At 37.0% G+C, this 21015-nt stretch overlaps 1 protein-coding gene across 1 annotated transcript; it reads right to left on the bottom strand.

Annotated features, from left to right (window-relative positions):
- Nucleotides 1-2981: 2981 nt before the first annotated feature.
- On the bottom strand, nt 2982-20957 carry Cdnf (cerebral dopamine neurotrophic factor). Its single transcript, XM_027928418.2, has 4 exons — nt 20695-20957; nt 10349-10476; nt 9087-9228; nt 2982-4917 (listed from the first exon to the last, which is right to left on the bottom strand). Exons 1-4 carry the CDS (start codon nt 20807-20809, stop codon nt 4739-4741), a joined length of 564 nt encoding a protein of 187 aa, XP_027784219.2. The 5' UTR covers nt 20810-20957; the 3' UTR covers nt 2982-4738.
- Nucleotides 20958-21015: the final 58 nt, after the last annotated feature.

The raw sequence follows: 21015 nt of genomic DNA, 5'->3' as shown, positions 1-21015 counted from the left end.
GGCTAAATGTCACACACCTGTTCTATCGCTGAACTTGCTGCGATCTGTCGGAAATTGGCGATGGTGACGTCAGCTCTCCAAGATGGTGGCCACTGGCTTCCTTGGTGGGTTGGTCCGTTGTGGAGGACAGATCTGGATTGTTTCTCTCCCCTGTCTCAAACCCAGAACTCAGTCTAGAGCACAGTGAGGGCACAGTTGGCAGGACCCCACAGAATCCGCAGCGCTGTTTCTCTGTGTTGCTGGCACGCCGTTTCTGGCTGCGGGGCGGGCCGCCGATCAATCAGCCTGAATCTCCGGGCGCACGGTTCACTCGCTATTGAGCCCCAGTAATTGATCCTCAGGTGATGGAAATCCTTCCTCTAGGTTTCGGTGCACCCCAATTTTGCTGGAAATTCCTAACAAGATAGCTTTTGGCCATTCTAACTCGTTATTCACCTGTGCAGTGACGCGGTACACGGGGGTGATGCACTCTATTCACTGCCATCTTCCAACAGAGCAATATTTATTTTTTAGTTATCGGCAGACACAACATCTTTTGTTTGTATGTGGTGCTGAGGATCGAACCCAGGCCGCACGCATGCCAGGCGAGCCCGCTACCGCTTGAGCCACATCCCCAGCCCTTGAGCCACATCCCCAGCCCTATCCATTTCCTTTTATATTGACCCATGTTTTTTGTTACCAATAATAATAATAATAATAATAATAATAATAATTGTTATTAGAGGAATAATTACTTGATGCAATTAAATTCCTAGCTTTTATCCTTTATTCGTATTACAAATTTAAGATTCCCCTAAAACAAAAGGGGAAAAAAAACTAAAAGAGAGTTTCTGAATTCAGTACATTAGCATGCCCAGGAGGATTTCTCTTTGGGTGGGATTGTTTTATATCAAGCTTAATATGAAAAAATGGGCACCAATTACTTCTTTGGGATGAAATCCACAGGCTGAAAGCTCATAGCTACTTACTTAGAAAAGACTCTTATTAAGAGCTGTTCAAACCCACAGATGGGGCCTTTGGATCACAGAGTGCTCCATTGTGATTTTCAGGTCTACTAATTAAATATCTTCTTATCCGATAGGCCAAGCTTATTTAGTCTAAGTTTAAACCTTTTTGGTGGAATGTAGATTACAGATTATCCATGTTCAAATGAAGAACTAGAACTTTTAAGTTGTGCTCTAAATATTATATCTGAACGCCAATGTTCATTTAAGGACCAAATTAAAGGGTCTCCTGCTTGGAATTTTTGAAATCTAGACTAGATCAGGAATCATGTCTTCCCAGAATAAAACTGTTCACATGAACCTATTTAGCCCAGAGTTTTTTCACTTTTGTCAAAATGTCTCATTTCAAAATCTTCTGTACTTATGAATTTGGGGTAAAAACACATAAAAAAGGGCATAAAATACACAACAATGACAGAAGAAGGGATTTAAATGAGAACAACAAAAAAAATAGCTAGTTCTTATAGAGCTTAAAAAAAAGAAAGAAATGTCATAGCCTATATGTATGAAAGATACAAATAAAAAGGAGGAGGAAGAGTTATTTAAGGTATTATAATCAGGAATTATAGCCTTAGATTCATGGCAAGGAAAGATTGACACTATATGGCAGAGATGGTTTGTGGTCACAAACTATTTCCCTTGTTCCTCAGTTAAAAAAAAAAAAAGAAAGAAAGAAAAAAATCCTGGTTTTATCTGGGCAACAATGATCCCAAACTCCCTTACAACCAAATTGACATGTGCTTACTTTCTGGTGTGGAAACGTTAAGTGGGATGAGGACCCGGGTGGGGCAGGGGCTCAGGTGAGAGGCCAGTCCTTTCCAGACTTCTCCCTTTTGGAATAAGAAATTCCAGCAGCCAATCTGGACTGTGGATTAAAAATGACACCTGCCACTAGGATGTGAAGCAAAATGACTGGATCTGAGTCCCTGCTAACTTTGGGGAACTGCCAGATTTACTCTGGACTAGCTAGTTCTCTGCTTCTTTAACATGAAAGAAGAAATTCTTGCACATTTTGTTGTTGTTGTTATATTCAGCTCTATCAAAAATTTAACTGATTCAGACTGGCAAAAAGAAAAATTATATCAATCACAGGATCATGACTTGGGCCCTTGCCACTCATGTGTGGCCCCTGAAAGAGCAGCGAAGACATTTGGGGGCTTCTTAAAAATGCTCAGGTCCCACCCCAGAGTCACTGAATGTGCAATTGAAGCATTGAGAAGCACTTATATAAATTCTCTTTAAAAACTAGCCTAGGGCTGGGGATGTGGCCAAGCGGTAGCACGCTCGCCAGGCATGCTTTCGGCCCGGGTTCGATCCTTAGCACCACATACAAACAAAGATGTTGTGTCTGCTGAAAACTAAAAAATAAATATTAAAAATTCTCTCTCTCTTAAAAAAAGAAAAAAAACTAGCCTAACCATCGTTGATTGGAATGACCTGCTGAGTGGTGTTCTTATTACCTAGATTTATATCCTGAAAATGTGACACAGAAATATGATCTGATTTTGAAGTCAGAGAGTAAACATTATTTTCAAGACAAGTTTCACTAAAAGCTCAAAATGCAAAAACAAACAAGAAACAAATAAAAAGTCTATAAAAAATTTTTAAAGGGGTTGGGGTTGTGGCTCAGTAGTAGAGCGCTCACCTAGCATGTGTGAGGCCCATAAAAATAAAGTAAAAAAAAAAAAAGGATTGTGTCCAACTACAACAAAAAATAAATACTTAAAAAGAAGTTTTTAAAAACTAACTTTGGGCTTTTTAAAAATATATTTTTAGTTATAGATGGATGCAATACCTTGACTTTATTTATTTAATGTGGTGCTGACACATGCCAGGCAAGCGTTCTACCACTGAGCCACAACCCCAGTCGTAACTTTGAGCTTTTTAAAGACATAATTCAAAATAAAGTAGGTTCTTTACACATGATGATAAGATAGCTGATGAAATCCAGAAACAATAACGACTTCAGGCCTGTCATTACACCAAAGCTTTTTTATTTTAATTTTTCAGTTACATAATAAATGTGTCTCCTTGGGAACCACTAATTCTGTGACAAGTTTGGTTATATTCTAACCACTCAGCTGAAAAGTCATTTACCTCTGTAGCAATTTAAAAAGGTAACATTATATTTTCAATATATACTTTTCAGTCTGGAAAATTTCTCCTGCACTCCCCAAAATGACTCCCAGTCAGGAAATGCAATTCTCTAAATAAACAACGTGTTTTGAATTGATTAATTTTAGACAATTTTCAAATAATTTTAGAGCTTTGTTTTTTAATTTTTAATTTTTTTGGTACTGGAGATTGAACTCAGAGGCACTTTACCACTAAGCTACATCCCCAGCCCTTTTAATTTTTTTAAACTTTGAGTCAGGATCTTGCTAAATTGCTTAAGGCCTTGCTCAGTTGTTGAGGCTGGTCTTGAATTTGTTATCTTCTGTCTCAGCTTCCCAAGTTGCTGGGATTTTAGGTATGCCACACAGTACCTGACTTAAGGCAGTTTTGGGGGGGGAGAGGGATAGATACCAACATTGAACTCAGGGGCACTCAAACATTGAGCTGCATCCCCAGCCCTTTTTTGTATTTTATTAGAGACGGTGTCTCACTGAATTGCTTAGCACCTCCCCATTGCTGAGGATAGTTTGAACTCTCAATCCTCCTGCCTCAGCCTCCTGAACGGCAGGGTTAAGGCAGTTTTTTACATATACAAATTTCCCAGATCTTAATTGTACTACTGGATGAGTGTGACAATCACATTCATGATCACCCAATTTAGATGTAGGACATTCCCATCACCACAGAAAGTTTCAAAGAAACACTGCTCTTAAGTCTTCCCCCACCTCCATCCCCATGCAAAACAGCCATTTCTACCATGGCTTTCTTTTCCTTCTGTGGTAGGAAAATAGAACTGAGTACAACTTTGTAATTTAAAGCTGATAAAACAGCATTAAGAACCATAAAGTTCCATGCTGTCTGCAAGTGCTCTTAATATGCTTTAATCCTCTATCAAAAGTCCATCTGATGTGCAATAATAAACAATGAATAAGACTTTGAGCTTGGTTCACTTAGCAATTCAAGCACAATTACAACTTGCCAAAACATTGGATATTCTTATGTGGAGTCTTGATCTATTTTTTTTAAAGTAGGTTTAAGTATGTTTTCCTCAGATGGGAAACACTAACTTCCAGCATAATGCACTACCATTCTGACATCAAAGAGCCAGAATGTACATGATTTGCAGTTGAAAATAGAGTGTATAAAATACATATATATTTATACACACACACACACACAAACCCTCAGTAATTATTTGGGGTTGAAGATGTGTGTCAGATAAGCTAGCTGTTGTTTCTTTTGTTCTAGTATAATGTATTTAATTTAAAAATCTTGTACAAAGAGAAATTTGTGAGCACTCCCTTCACCCTATGATCAATTTACTTCATCAATTTTAGGTAGTTCATTTCCCCCAATTTTAGAGGTAGGCAATGATAACTTACATAGTTCTTCAAAGAAAATTATGTGAAAGGCACTTTTAGGTTCTGGTACATCTGTAAGATGCCAATGATATTAGTAATTTTAGTTATAAGCCTAAGTAACAAAATTCTGATATATAATATTAGGACCAAAAAGCCTGAGACCCAATGCAATGCAATCCCTAGTCATCTTTAACAAACATGTCCTTGTTCTCAAGAATCATTTCTCTCTAATTACAATTCATGGTGTATGGGTATCCATCAGAGTTCAGGTTTGGGGTGCACTGCTGTGTATTTGGGTGCTAGTTCTTTGATTAGATTCACATAGTCGGTTTTCTCTGCACAAGCCCTGCACTCCTCACCCCAGCTGTGCAGTATCTGTTTCAGTTCTGCCACTCTCATTTTCTGCAGGTCCACAGATTCCAAGTCCAAGTTCTTTTCTAAATGCCAAAAAGGAAAAGCACAGTTAAAATACACAGCTCCCTAGAGTCCTGTAAAACACAAAGGCACATAGTGGTGAGTCCCCTGTGATCCAACATGGTAACAGTTCTGCTTTCCATGGAAACCAAGACACACCTAAGGAAAATGTAGTACATACAGGAGGCCCTCTCTATCTAGAAGTTCTGCATCTTTGGATTCACCTGAAAATGTTTGGTGATACAGGGGAGGTGGATAAATGCTTCTGTGTACTGACCACATACAACGTTTTCCCTATCATTATTCCCTAAACAATACAATATAACAACATTACATTACACTGTATGGTCTGTTATACTTTAAATCATCTCTATATTAAAATAATGAAATTAATACAATCTAGATGACTTAAAGTATGGGGGGGGGGTTATACAGTAGCAGAGCACTATCCTAGCATACATGTGGCCCTGGGCTTGATCCTCAGCACCATAATAAATAACAAAATAAAGTAAGTAAGTAAGTAAAAAGGAGATGTAAATAAGTTCTATGCAAACACTACACCATTTTATAAAAGAGAATTGAACATCTGAGGATTTTAGTGTCCACAAGGGGTCCTAGACCAGTCCCTGAGTATACCAAGGAAGAACTATACAAAGCGCCTAAAGAACTGTACAGTGCTTTATCTAATTTTCTTTCTCTCCCAGGGATTATAACAGCTCAAAACATGAGCCTATGTAGTTCTGTGAGGTTCTCAAGATCAGCATTTCTAAAACAAATAGCACTAAATCCTAATTGCTGTTCCTAAAGTATGGATGGCATTAGAGCAGATTATGCTAAGTGAAGTTAGCCAATCCCTAAAAAACAAATGCCGAATGTCTTCTCTGATATAAGGGGGGTGACTCAAAATGGGATAGGGAAGAAGAGCATGAGAAGAAGACTACCACTAAATAGGGAAGAGAGGTGGGAGGGAAAAAGAGGGAGAAGGGGAGTTGCACGGAAGATGGAAGGAGAACCTCATTATTATACAGAATATATATATGATGTTGTAATGAGAAAAAGAAAAAAAAAGTGTGTCACATTAGATTGGATAGAGAGAAATGGGAGAAGAGGGAAGGAGTAAGGAGGATAGGAAGGGTAGCAGAATAGAATTGACAATATGATTGATGTATGTACATTCCATGTATGTATTATATGTCAAAATTCATTCTGCTGTCATGTATGACTATAAATAAATAAATAAATAATTTTAAAAAAAAGATGAAATCCATAAAGGCAGTGTCTCTTGGATGGCTTTGGTTGTAGCCAACGAAAGCAGCTAAGCAGCCAGTTATGGTTCACTTTTCTTTTTTTTATTTTTTTGTAGTTATAGATGGACAGCATGCCTTTATTTTATTTGTTTATTTTCTTATGTGGTGCTAAGGATGGAACCCAGTGCCTCACAGTGTTAAGCAAGCTCTCTGCCACTTGGCTACAGACCCAGTCCACAGTTCACTTTTTATACATGACTTCAGTAAAACAGATGAGCACTATAGAGTTTTCAATAAAAATGTAAAGAAACCAAAACCTAGGGACAAAATTAGGAACATTTTCACTAATCCTTAATTATTTTTGCATCTCTACTTAAACTCACCTAATGCCCCACCCTAACAGGATTAGTAAATTATCCCAGCATTCATTTGTGGTCCTTTGTGGTATACCTACTTCTCCAATGCTAGTGCTATGGTATCAGTCAACCTGGCTCCTAAAATTCTTGCCAATACTATTGTCACCAGCATCTAACTCCTCTACCAAGACTACCATCTCCCTGCTTAAAAAGAATACCTGCAGAGAACATTAAGAACTCAGCTCTCGGGGCTGGGGATGTGGCTCAAGCGGTAACGCACTCACCTGGCATGTGCGGGGCTCTGGGTTTGTTCCTCAGCACCACATAAAGATAAAATAAAGTAGTTGTGTCCACCGAAAACTAAAAACTAAATATTAAAAAAAAAAATCTCTCTCTCTCTCTCTCTCTCTCTCTCTCTAAAAAGAAGAACTCAGCTCTCTATTGCCATGTCCAAAAATAAGAAAAATTTAAGCTCATCTATAATAAACTCATGATTGTAATTTCCCTATCAGAAATGGGTAATTTTCCTCTTTCAAAAGGAGTCTCCTCTGCCTCTCCCCCACTGCCAAGTGTTTGCCCTGAACACGGACACAACATTCACATTTACTTATTAAGTAATTAGATCCAGCCCACGACTTTTTCAGCCTGACTTCTTTTTTAAATTTTTTTTTTCTTTTTCTGCCTGAATAATGGAATATCACATTTTAAAACATTAAAAACCCAATAGTCATTCAGCAGTTTGTACAAAATGTCCTATAAATGAATACAAGTTTAAAAATTGGATTTTAAAGATTTTTTTTTTAATTTTTGGATGGTCATCTATACTCTGTGCTTCAGAGAACCCTTGAATCCTTAGAGTGATTCCTTGTGCTATTAAAAACAAAATATGCAAAGGCAAACATTTTTTTAGTTCAAAAACCAAATGACACCTTCCTTGAAAACATCCAACTCCACACTCATCTGGTTGTTAATTTGTGGCTGCTTTGACAGAATACCTTTGAAGTAGAAACTGTCATAAATAACCCAACTTATTAATATTCCACAGCACAAAGTTACCTGCTCAGTCTCTTCTTTCCTGACATGAAGAATAATTTGGTACTATTGATTAATTCAAGAGAAATAGCTGAAGGAGAAAAATACTTTCCTGAAAGTGTCAGTAGCTTCTTTGATATTTTTTCTCCAGAATTTGTCATCTTGCATTAATTTTTAAAAGGGGAAACATCTTTGTGACACCCTAAAACTACAAAGAAAAAGTCAATACCAAAGTTAAAAATAGTTCATGGCTCCCGAAGGGCCTCTAGTGGCCAGTGTTATCAAAATATTAGCAAATATTCATTTTGTCTCAATATCTGATTATTTTTTTCTGTTTTCTAAGGATCCTGTAAGATCCCATGCAAATAAGAGTATTTTGGGAAAAAAACTTGTTGAATTAAAGAATCAGCACATGGTTGTCTCTTTTGTGAATATTGTTTATGTGGACTCTGTGACTCCTGCCTCCGCTTCACTACTTTGAAGCTAATAAAGAGGGTTGCCTACCCATAATAACTACCCTGGAAGTTATGGCCTGTTTGGTAAATTGAGAAATAGTTATCTGTGGTATCTTTCAGACTTAAACCTATTTCAAGTTTGCTATGTGGCTCTGGTGCATAGGCATATTACATAGCTGTTCTGGGAAATAAGACAAATAATTGAGAGTTGGATGCTAATTACTTAGGTAGTCTATTGTTCTACATTGGGTAAGTAACATAAAACAATGACTTAAGCTGAAGAAGTGAGTCTTGATTGGTGGAATTTTAGGTGTTAAGGACAGTTGAGGGAAGAATTCTCCAGCCTTTTATTATACTTACTCAATTTACCCAAAAGGCTGGCCCAGATTCAAATCCCCAGTGTACAAATAGATCGAACTATGTGAAATTTAAAAGGCCAAGGATAATGTTTAAAATAGGGCATCTTCTTCCTTTCCTTGCTGTTTATTTTTGGGACCGCTGATAAGCTGTTTCATCATGCCAAACCTGATTTGATGTGAATAACCTATTTCCTAAAATTTAAAGCTGGTAGAATGACAGACAAGTGTAGGAAAGATAGAGTCATATGGAGAAATTAAATTATTTTATCATCTCTGAATAGGTGCAAGTTTTGTTTTATTTATTGATTTTGCAGTTCTGGAGATCAAACCCAGGGTCTTATGCATGTTAGGCAAGTGCCATACCACTGAGCCACACCCCAACCCTAGATTCAAACTTTGTCTTAATATATTACCATGAGCTAAATCACCATAAGTAGCTACTCTCTTGTATTTTGAAATTTTCCTTGACAGACATGGCTGATATTGCCTTGGTAAATTAGGAATTTAAACTTTGCTCATTGGATTGGCAGTTTCACCCTAAGACTGATTATGCCAGGACTATTTATTTCTCTTCCCTCAAAGGAGCTCAGAGGGTACAAGATACCATTTATCAGCCCAGAAACCTATCAGTGAGTGGAGAATTCCTTTGCTTCTAATTCTGACTTTTTAAAAAACATGTCCCTGTGTTTTGAGGTTTGGCAATACAATCAGACATATTGGAAAAAGCACTTGTCTTGTGATACCATATTTCAGCTCACAGATCTGGCTGTCCATTTTCTTCAGCTTCTCACATATCTTCATTGCAGGCATATGTACACTCATGGGGCGCGTGACTTCACTTAGGATTTTGGTGGCAGCATCTTTTGTGGCTCCTAGATAATAGCACTGTTGATAATGAAGAGAATTTAGCATCCTGGGCAATGAAAAAAGCAAGTAATCCATTATAGAAAGGGGAGAAAAAGGTTAACCTAGTTTTCATGGTCCAGCTATTAAATTTTAACCCCTACTAAGAAAACAAGTGACTCCACTCTCATGATCATCCTACTTAGAAGCCACCTTACTACACGCTCAATGTGGAAAGACTGGTGAGAAAAGCTCACACTTACTAAGTGTTTTCTTTGTACAAGGGCTGCATTAACTTATTTACCTTTCATAACAATCCTGTGAAGCAAGAACTATTATTATCCCCACATTTTACCCAAAAAATCCAAGGCTGCACAGCCAGCAAGTAGAAGAGTCAGAATTATAAAATCCAGCACCCTGGCTGTCATCATGCAATACTTCCTTTCAAGCTACCTGACTTAAGAATTTTATGTGCAGAGCTAAGAATGTAGCTCAGAGGCCTAGCATACACAAGGCCTTGGGTTCGATCCCCAGTATTGCAGGAAGAAAAAAGGAAAAAGAAAAATTTACATATAAAAATATAAAACTTACTGGCACAAATAAATGACAAAAATTTCATGATGTATTGGTAGTTAAGTGGTCAAAAATGCAGACTAAACTGACAAATTCAACATGAACATTTTAGGGAAGAATAAATTGGTAAAAAATTGTCCTTAGTTATGTAGAACACTATATTGAAATAAGCTATATGTGTAAACCCAGGAAACACCATCTAAATGCCATAACAAGAAAATATAAACACTTCATTAATTATGTATTGATAATAGTATAAAATGTTTTGATAGGTTTGAGTAGTTGTCTTGGTAAGAAATGGAAAGTCTACCCACTCTTAACTCAGGACAGTAAGTTCTTATTAGGAATTCATTCTTACAATTTCATTTAAGAAAATATACAATTGTTAGCCCATTGTTTACTCAGAAAGACAAATAAAATAATATATTCTGGATGAAAATACATAGATCATTTTTTTAGAAGACTGATTTCCTCTTGCTGTCCACAAGGAATGTGCTTCAAGTAGAACATCAAGTCCAGGTGAGCAATGAAACTAGTTACAGCTTTCTTTAAGCACATGGGAAAAATTAAAGGTGAAAATTTAACATACCAGGCGGTTTTCTTTTCCTTTGGTATCCAAGCAAAAGCTGATTAATTCGTTTTCTATAGTGTCCAGTGAAAAATGAACTCCTTTGGCTATCAAGTAGTTATAGAATCGGTTCAAGAATTCTTTACACACTAGAAGGAATGAAGAAATATGTTTGTATGCGTGACTTACCACAACCACTCCCAGTAAGTACCTGACCCACTCATCAAATAAAAAATAGGTATGGTTCATTGCCTTGTGACGATGTTCTAAGTTCTAAGAATGATTTGGGGCCTATTATAAAGTTTAATTGCAGTGGATACATGAGCTGAGTGAATTAATTTATCAACCAATCTTTGAAATCAAGTTCCACCTAAAATGAGAACAATTTTTTATAAACTTTGACTAATCCTAAAATAAAACAGTTTTACATAGAATATGATCTTCTGATAGTTTAGTTTTAAGTGCAGAGAAAATCCTCTGAAGGCTACTGAATGAAGCCCCTTGGTAGTCGGCATAAATCTGTATATTCCACCAACAGGGGCTAAAGTCAAAACCCAATTGAACAGTCATATTCAGTCTCAGTTGTCTAAAGCCAGTGGAAGAGATAGAGTTCAGGAGGGGAGCTGACATTAACAACCAACACAGTTAATATCTGGCAGGTGCTGGCAGGTTCTGGCAGGTGCTGGTAGGTACCAGCCCTATTCTAAGCATTGCATTTTAGCCCATTCAAGCGTCACAACAAAGTTATGATGTAGATATGTTATTATCCTCTTTTTACAGATAAAAGAAACTGAGTCCAAGAGAGGTTACCTAACTTGCCCAGTAAGGGAGGAGAGGGCATTAGATCCCAGGTGGTCTGACTCAGGGTATACATGCTTACTCATCAGGTTAACCCACTGTGGGAGGAAGTTGCTTTCCCAAGTGAGCAGACATCTGGGCCAAGCAAGCTAGGAATGAAACAGAAGCCAGAAGCTCGTCCTGGTAAGTGGTGGTCCTGATATTAGAGAATTCTAGGGGAACAAATTAAGGGAAAATGGAGGGCTTTAGTTCTCTCTCTCTCTCTCTTTTCTTTGGCGAGGGGAGTACCAGGAATTGAACTCAGAGTCACTCAGCCACTAAGCCACATCCCCAGCCCTATTTTGTATTTTATTTATTCTTCTTGAATCCCTGTACTGAGACCTGTATCTACCTAATAAACAAGGAAGAATCTATCATTCTAAAATTACACACTAGATACCTCAAGTAGTTTAATTTTGTTTAAAGAAAGCTGTTTGATTAAATTCATTTATTCACTTAAACAGTATTGAGTTCAAGTGCTGAGGGAAAGCTAGTAAAGGATGAACTTCAGGAAGGAGATAGAATCCAACAAGGAAGATCAAGTTGTAGTATAGTGTTGTAATGGTAAGAGAAAATGGCAAATGTGTGAAGATGTAAATAAGGATTAAGTATATAAAACAAAAATAATAAACCTATAATAATGAAAACATAAAGCAAAACCAAATACAGTATAATCATAAAACATAAGATGAGAAATGAAGAATTCAATTTAAACTTCCTAAGGAGTTTTATTATCTAGGAGTATAGAGAAATATTACCAAATCATATTCATTTTTAGCCATCTAAGTATGATAAAAGTGGAAAGGACTTAAAAATTTTTTTTTAAACTTTATCAGTTTATTAGAGGCAGGAAAGAGCAAAACAGAAGCAAAGAAAAAGCACAATACATTTTAAAAACTCACAAAATTAAAGAAATAAATCCAAAAGTATCATTAATTACAATATGTGTAAATATGCTAAACTTGCAGTTATAGAACAGGGTTTTTCAGGTTGAAATTTTTAAAATTCAACTAAATGCTGTTGAATTTTCAATCACAGAAAGACAAAATTCATATGATTCCACTTATCTTAGACACCTAGAGAAGTCAAATGAATGGAAACAGGAAGTAGAATGAATGGTGGCTGCCAGGGGTGGGGATGGGGGTGTAGAATTTCAATCTTTACAAATGAAAAGAGTTAGGGTGCTGGATGGTAATGATGTTTGCCCAACAGTATGAAAGTACTTAATACCACTAAACTGGGGATTTAAAAATAAGGAAGTAAATTTTATATTTCACAACAATAAAAATGTGGTTTTTTTTGTTTTTGTTTTTTTTTAAGTATAAGGCTACAAAAAGGGTCAAAACAACAACACAATAAAAGTAAGTGAAGAACCAGAGACAGTGGCACAGGCCTGTAATTCCAGTGACTAGAAAGCCTGAGGCAAGAGGATTGCAAGTTCAAAGCCAGCCTTGGCAATTTAGCAAGGCCCTAAGCAACTCAGTAAGACCCTGTCTCTCAATAAAATATAAAAATGGATGGGGATGTCGCTCAGTGGTTAAGAGCCCCTGGGTTATATCCCCACTACCGATAAATAAATAAATAATAAAGATGGAGTCTTTCTTAAAAAAAATAAAATAAAATAAGAGCTTTAAAAATAAAAGGTTATACCAGACAAATTCTAACCCCAAACTATATAAAGCTTTATTAGGCACAATAAAAAGGATTTTTGAAGTAGAACATAGACAATAGCATGGCTTGACAATGTGGAAAATCCTGGCAGAATTGTAAGAACAAATCAGAGGCGTCATAGCCATGGTGGATGGTTGAGCAGCCTCAACTGATCAAATGAACCAAAAAGCAGTCAGAGCCCATTATGTACGGATACATACATTTGTAGTAAAAGTCCTAAAAAAAAAAAAAATGAATAGGAAAGTTAAGGGGGAAAAAAATGGAGTTATTTGCAACTAATAGTTTATTTTTTAATCAATTTATTTAATTCAGAGAAAGAATGGTAGCAAATATTAAAATACTAATATTTAATCTAGATGCTAGTATAATTGTGTAAAATTTTTCAGTGTGTTTGGAATAATTCCTAGTTTATTTTGAAAACTCACCATAACTTTGATTACTGCAAAAATCCCCAACATGCTTACAATATTAATAAAAACTTGAATTGAAAGTTTTAAAGTGAAATCACAGTTCAGTCTGTTAATTGTTAGCCAGAGCCCAAAAGGAGAAAGCAGTATTTGAAAATATAATAATGCCACCTGCAGGAAAAGAGCTACAATTTTGTCCAAAAGTTATGACAAAATGCTTAAAATCAGTTTCATAGAATCATTACAACTATCAGTGGGCTATTCATTATTTTCATCAGTTCCATCCTTAACTTTTAGAACTAAAGCCAGATCCCCATTATTGACTCCAGCTTGATTTGGAGGAGGACAAAATACCAGATTAGTCTTGGTGGTACCAGGACTAAGGGGGCATTGCATCCTAAAAATAGGATACATATTATAATAATGAGTTAAGGTTTTTCAAGAACATTCAGAACTTGAATGATTTGGATACTGCTTCTTTGTTCCAATTTTATTTGTAATGCTTTCCTAAATAAATGAGCCCGATACTGCACTCAGAATGCAATATGTTATTGATTGAGTACCTGAACTTCAAAACCTAGCTCTACTACTTTATAACTCTGTGACTCTGACTTTTCATTATTGAACGTAGCTCAGTGGTAGAGTGTTTGCCTAATATGTACAAGGCCTTTGATGCTCCCCAGCAACAAAAAGGAAGAGAGAGAGAGAGACCGAAAGAAAAAATTACAAAAAACTCATGTATCAATCTACTAGCCATCTGTTTTGAGATAGGTTGGCTCTCAAGGAGAGAGAAGAGACCCTTTCTAGGTGGAGTCTTGGCTCTATAAGCATGATCAGCTATGCCTGTCTCATTAGTTAGATGAATAAAACCTCCAGTGTATGCTTGTATCAGATTAACTAGAACAAAAGCATAATAAATTTAAATGTCACCAGATTCAAAGCCCTATACAATGCACCCATATCTGATTTATGGATAGAATGCTTAACAAAGAAACATTGTGAACCCCAAATATCAAATATTTGATTTTTATGAAAGCTTTCTTAGAAATCTACATTTTTCTTCCTAGGAAAATCCTATATATATTCAGAAAGTTCAACCCGGGGTGCATTGCTTGTCTCTTCTCTGAGAGGTGAGTGGAATCCACAACCTGCCTTTTAGGGTGTGCATATTTTTTCTTTGCTGTCTAAAAATTTTTTGCTTGTGCTTTGCTTTCTATGCATTCCAAAATTGATTTCAGAGCTAAGTCAAGAATCTTTCTGTACAGAGTGAGTCCCACTCACTTGGAGGTAGGACCACTTTGAAGGTAGTCAGTCTTTTTCCTCTAGCTGTTTTAAAGATTTTTCTTTTCTTTTGTGTTGTACAATTTCCTTTTGATGTGATTAGATGTGGAATTATTTTATTTATACTGTTTGAATATATTCAACTTCCATCTCCTCTATTGTGTCTTCTAAAAAGCCAGTTAACATGTTAGAAATTTTCTCTTTATTTTATTGTACTTTTATCCCTATTTCCTATTTTTATCTTTTCACCTCTCAGTGATTCAGTCTTGATAATATATTTAGATCTAATAATAATTCACTAATTCTCTAATTCACTAATTCTCTCACATGTAATAAATCTGCTGTTAAATCATATCAATTTTATTTATAGAGGTCTATTTGGTTTTCCTCCAAAATTATTGGATGTTTTTAGCACCTCCTGCCCTTTATTGATATTTCAATCTCTTTATTTCTTTAAACATAAAAATCTAATCTTATCTTCCATACCTGATAATTACCATATCTAAAAACTTCTCAAGTATGCTCTTCTGTCTCTTGTCTCAGCGGCTATCACTTGTGCTGCCCTTCTCCCTGCAGGAGACTTCAGTGAGAGCCTGATGCTGGGAAAAGCCAATCACAGATCCCGTGAGCACAGGATCATGAAGGCAAACCCCTAGTACTCCACAGTGTGCTGCGTTGCTCAACTATGTTTGGTGGGTAAGGTGTATTAAATACATTTTTGAGTTAATGACAGTATCAACTCATAATGGTCTTATTTGGAATGTAATCCCATTGTAAGTTAAGGAGTGCTCTACCCACATATACATATTTTCTATTGATCCTATTTCTCTGGAGAACCCTAATACAACATCCAACTGCAAACAGTGAAAAAGCAACTGGATATACAGTCATCCATCACTTAATGATAGGAATACATTCTGAGAAATTAGTTCTTCAGTGATTTCATTGTTGTGGGAACATCACAGAGGGTATTTACCCAAACCCTGATAGTTTGCAAAACTGGAAGTTGCTCTAGCTATTTGGTTATAGCCTAGGCTACAAGCCAGTAGGCTCTATTATGGTACTAAATACTAAGAAAGTCCAACACAAACATGGGTATTTGTGTAAACGTATTTAAGCATAGAAAAGGTATAGTAAAATTGTGGTATAAAAGATTTTGGGGCTGGGGCTGTAGCTCAGTGGTAGAGCGCTTGCCTTGCACATATGAGGCACTGAGTTCAATCCTCAGGACCACATAAAAATAAATAAATAAACAAAGATATGGTGTCCATCTACAACTAAAAACATATTTAAAACAAAAAGATTTGGGGCTGGGGTTGTGGCTCAGTGGTAGAGCACTCACCTAACACGTGCAAGGTTCTGGGTTCAATCTTCAGCACCACATAATAATAATAATAATAATAATAATAAAATAAGGGTATTGTGTTCTATATATATTTTTTAATATAAAGAAAGATTTGGGAAAAAATGGTTCACCTACATAGAAGTTTGCAGGACTGGAAGTTGCTCTGAGTTAGTGAGTAAAAGGTGAGTGAAGGACATCCTAGAACATCACTGTACCCTACTGTCGGCTTTGTAAATACCATACATTTAGACTATATTAAATTTCCTTTCTTCAGTAATAAAATAACCTTAGTTCACTATGATTTTTTAAAAACTATTTGACTCTTTGTAATAACACTTAAGTGTAAAACACATACATATTGTACAGCTGTACAAAAATACTTTCTTTAAATCCCTTATTCTACAAGATTTAATTTGGTTAATTTTCTTTTTACTTTTTAAAATTATTTCATTAAAAACTAAGACACACATACACACATCAGCCTAGGTCTACACAGGCTCAGGATCATCAATATCATTGTCTTCTACCTTCACTTCTTTTCCTACAAGAAGGTTTTCAGGGGCCATGACACACATGGAGCTGCCACCTCCTTTGATAACAGTGACTTCTGGAATCCCTCCTAAAAGACCTGCCTGAGGCTGTTTCATAAATAGAAAAAGTACTCTCTAAAATAATGATAAAAAATAAAATATAGTAAATACATAAATCAGCAACATAGTCATTTATTATCATCAAGTATTATGTATTGTACATAATTGGATGTGCTATACTTTTATATGACTGTCAGTGCAGTAAGTTTGTTTACCCCAGAATCACCACAGACTTGTGAGTAACGCCAGGTACTATGATGTCACTGTACCTAGGAATTTCCCAGTTCCATTATAATTTTATGGAACCATCCTCATATGTGCAGTTTGTTGCTGACTCAAACATTCTGATGTGGCACATGACTATAAATCTGGAGATCAGGGTTAAAGTTTAGGATGATATGTAAATTTATGTTACCAACATTCAAACAATATTCTTGAGACTAGAGAGTAAGGGGAAATGGACAAGAGACATAGTCCGAGGCCTCATTCTTATGAAACTCCAATGTTTAGAAAATGGGACACAACTTGGGAAGCTGAGGCAGGAGGATTGCAAATTTGAGGCCAGCTTCAGCAACTTTGTGAGACCCTGTCTCAAAATAAAAAAATAAAAAGAACTGGGATTCAGCTCATGGTAAAATGCCCTGGGGTTCAATTCCTAAACCTCCCCCCCCCCCCAAAAAAAAAAGAGAGAGAGAGAGAGAGAGAGAAATTGAGAAGATGGGAAAGCACCAGAAAGACTGAAAGGACCAAGTAGTGAGTCAGGATGAAAACCAAAGGGTCAGTGTTATTATCATCAAGTATTATGTACTGTACATAATTGTATGTGCTATACTTTTATATGACTGGCAATGCAGTAAGTGCAGTAAATTTGTTTGTCAGGAATTCTAACATGTGCTTTTTTAAATACACAACAACAGTGGAATGCATGACAATCCTTATTACACATATATAGCACAATTTTTCGTATCTCTGTACATAAAGTATGTTCACGGCAAATTATGCCGTTATACATGTACTTTTTTTTTTTTTTTCATTTAACGAACCAAGATACACCAAAGTTTGTCACAGCACAGATGTGTACAGTTTTTTAACAAACTGAGTGTGGGTCCTATGCCATGCACCACAGTAGCTGATGGAAACGCTCTGGTGAGAGGCAAGTCTTGACTTTTTAAGAGGGCACAGTTACTTGGAGGAAACCCAATTAGTGAACCACATGAGCAGGCTACTAGATACTATGGAAAACAAAGAAGATGATGCCTGGTGGAAACTGGGAAACCAGTAAAGGACATTAAACAAGTAGGAACACGATGACACTGCTAGGGAACTAGACAGGAGGAAAAAGGTGGTGGAAACAGATGGGATTGTTTTGGAACCCAGGGAGGAGAATGGAGCCGTCCATCAAGAGGTCAAGCCCATGGACAAAATGACTGGTGGGCTGCAAGGGACAAGGGAAAAAGAGAAGTCTAGAATTCAGACCACTTAGTCAGGGACATGACTCACGCTGACACTGTAAGCAAAACAGGGATGGGGGAGGAGAAGGTGGCAAGATGACCACCTTAGCTTTTGACCGTGTTCTTTTGAAGTATGCAGTTGTTCAGTAGTCCAGTGACTGCAAGGTCGGAACTCTAGGAAAAAATGTGGATTGGAGAGGGAGATTTACACTTTATCATACTGAAAGGTCAGTCTTAGCCAGTCATCTGGTTTCTCAAGGAAAGCCAGAAATCTGAATTTTTTAAATGGAAAATCTCCCAGTTTTAAAATGTAGCCAATCAAATAAAAACAAGAACAACTGTGAACTCTATGTCCAAGGTGGTTCACAAACATGTGATTTTGCATTTTAATCATATATACTGAAGAGAAATTAAGTGGCTAATAAAAAAAGACTCATAAGTAGTAATAGAGCTAGAACTAGATCTTGAATCTAGATCTTGTTACAAAATATTTCTTTCCTTTGTGATTTTGATTACACTGAAGAGTGTGTAGACTGAGAAGAGAGAAGGGAAGAGAGCAGAACTCCAGACAATTTTAATGTTTAAGCCATTTCTAGAGGATTAAGCGCCCAGAAAGACACTTTAAACAAGTAGGCACAAAGATAAGAAGTAAAGATGAGTGAAAAAGCAGAATCTAGACCATAAAGACTTTCTGAATGGGGAAGAAGTCAATGGTGTCACATGCCACAGAGAAGTCTAAGTTCATTCCTTGGACTTAAGTAGAATATCCTCACCATGATCACCTAGTAGGTCAGTAACTTAAAAGTTCATGGCATATTGCTAAAATAGCCTCAAACAATCACATTCTTTTGTTTGTTTATTAAAAGTAATCCCATAAGTGAATCTATAATTATTTCAAAATAAGTTTTTAAAACAATCCTATAGTAGTAATCATGTTTTAAAAGAGATCTGGAAACATTTGTTTTCCAATAAGCCCTACATTATCTAAATGTAGGATCACAAATTTAAATATCTACAGGGACCAGGTAAGAAAAATGAAAGAGAGAATAAGAATTCAGGGGAAAAAAACCTTCAAAAATCTGTAGAACACACGTCCTTCCTAAAAAGAACAGCCATAGTCAGTTCTCAATACATGGCCATTTGGGACAATCTTGCCAGGTCATCTGGTTTTTTGTAGGGGGTACTGGGGATTAAACTCAGGGGCACTTGACCACTGAGCCACATCCCCAGCCCTAGTTTGTATTTTATTTAGAGACAGGGTCTCACTGAGTTGCTTAGCACCCCGCTTTTGCTGAGGCTGGCTTTGAACTACTCCTGCCTCAACCTTCTGAGCGGCTGAGATCACAAGTGTGTGCCACCATGCCCAGGTAGGTCATCTGGTTTTTCAAGAAAAGTCAGAAAACCTGAAAATATTTTATATAAAACCTACCAATTTTAAAATGTAGCAAAGTAAGTTTTTTACAGGATTCTTTGTGAATCCTGTAAAATTTCTTTTAAGTTCACATAAGAGAAATCCATCAATAGGTCCAAGATGGTTTTATGTTTGCTCTATTAAACATACTATGATATAGCATTTTAATCTTATACACTGAAGGGAAATTAAGTGGTTAATAAGAGGCTTATAACTCAGTGAAACAAATATCTTTAGAATGAAGTTTTTAAGATAACATCATGTAGATATGCAAATTTCTAGAGAAAAGTTTAATTATTGCTGGTAGAAAGCTAGACTCCAATTATTAAGATTTTATTTACTTATAATATAGACTATACTCATCCATCTATGCAACATATATTGTGAACTTACTGTCAGTGAATAGTCTCAAGCTTAGAAGACATACATTTAAAGTAATAATCTCAATAAATCCTGGAGGTAAGTGCTACAGTTAATCATGAGGAAGGGGTTAGCATAGCTAATTATCTTTGTTCTTATTAACAGCCTCTAACGTGGAGTATGCTGATTTTGCAAAAACCAGATATGATAGCTTCAAAGTCAGAGAGTTTGGTGGGACATAGATCCAGGTGTTTGGGCTGCAAGTCCATAACTAAGAAACAGAACAAAAAAAGGAGTCGTTCTTTTTTTAATCTTCTTTTTCTTCTTCTTCTTCTTTTTTTTTGGGGGTGGGGGGGTGGGGGTGGGGGGGGTACCAGGAATTTAATTCAGGGGCTCTAAACCACTGAGCCACATCCCCAGCCCTATTTTGAATTTTATTTAGAGACAGGGTCTCACTGAGTTGCTTAGCGCCTCGCTGTTGCTGTGTATCTTCTCTTTCTCAAGAAGTTAATACACTCCTTTGTGCATGCCTTTGTAAAGCAACGTTTACTTATATAAAGTTCTAGGTAATGTTAGCTATGTTCTCTGAGTTACACCACTCCAACTCATGTCATGTTTTATTTTTCTTTTGGGAGTCACAAACTAGTTTGAACTTGAAAGACGTTTTCTGTTGCAGAGAGAGGCATGTTGGTTAGAAGCAAGAGAATCGGTTTGGCGCCAGGGTCATCAGAATCTAGCAGCGTTTGCATAAAACCTAATCCAAATCCCAACCCACCAGTCTTTACTGCGGCTATTTAGTATTCTCAGCAAAACCAGAACGTGGCCTCAAGGTGTCATTGGGCTTGGCTCAAGCTTTTGCCTACAGTTTGGCTAAGGAGTTCTGAAATTAAGAACAGGGCCTGTATTTACTGGGAGAAATGTTATTTACAGTCGGGGCCTGAGGAAGCCAAAGCCCACAACAGCAGAGCTGCAGCGCGGTGCCGCCGCCATGCAAGCAGGTCACACACCGCTCACCTTCACAGTCAGTCTCCGGCCGTCCCCACGCCTGCTGGCCCTGGGCCGGCACCGGGTTCGAGACCCAAAGCCCAGCACAAAATGCCATCACGGCAGCGGGGCTAGCGCACCGCATGCTGAACCAGCAGCTCTAATCGCCTCTACCACTCGCTCGTTTCCGAACGTTTCTACAGGACCTCCCGAAGAGATTGGAAAGAATCTGCCCAGAGTTGCTAGGACAAAAGACGCAACTCCATACAGAGTTTCTATTGGCTCTTGTGAAAGGCACAAGAAAGGGGGAGGAGCTGAGGACCCTCTTCCTGTCCCTCACCAGTTTACGCG

This window comes from Marmota flaviventris, chromosome 12, assembly GCF_047511675.1.
Source record: "Marmota flaviventris isolate mMarFla1 chromosome 12, mMarFla1.hap1, whole genome shotgun sequence".
Classification (NCBI taxonomy): Eukaryota; Metazoa; Chordata; class Mammalia; order Rodentia; family Sciuridae; genus Marmota; species Marmota flaviventris.
The sequence above is the reverse complement of the archived record's forward strand: the minus strand, read 5'-3'. Positions and strand labels throughout refer to the sequence as shown.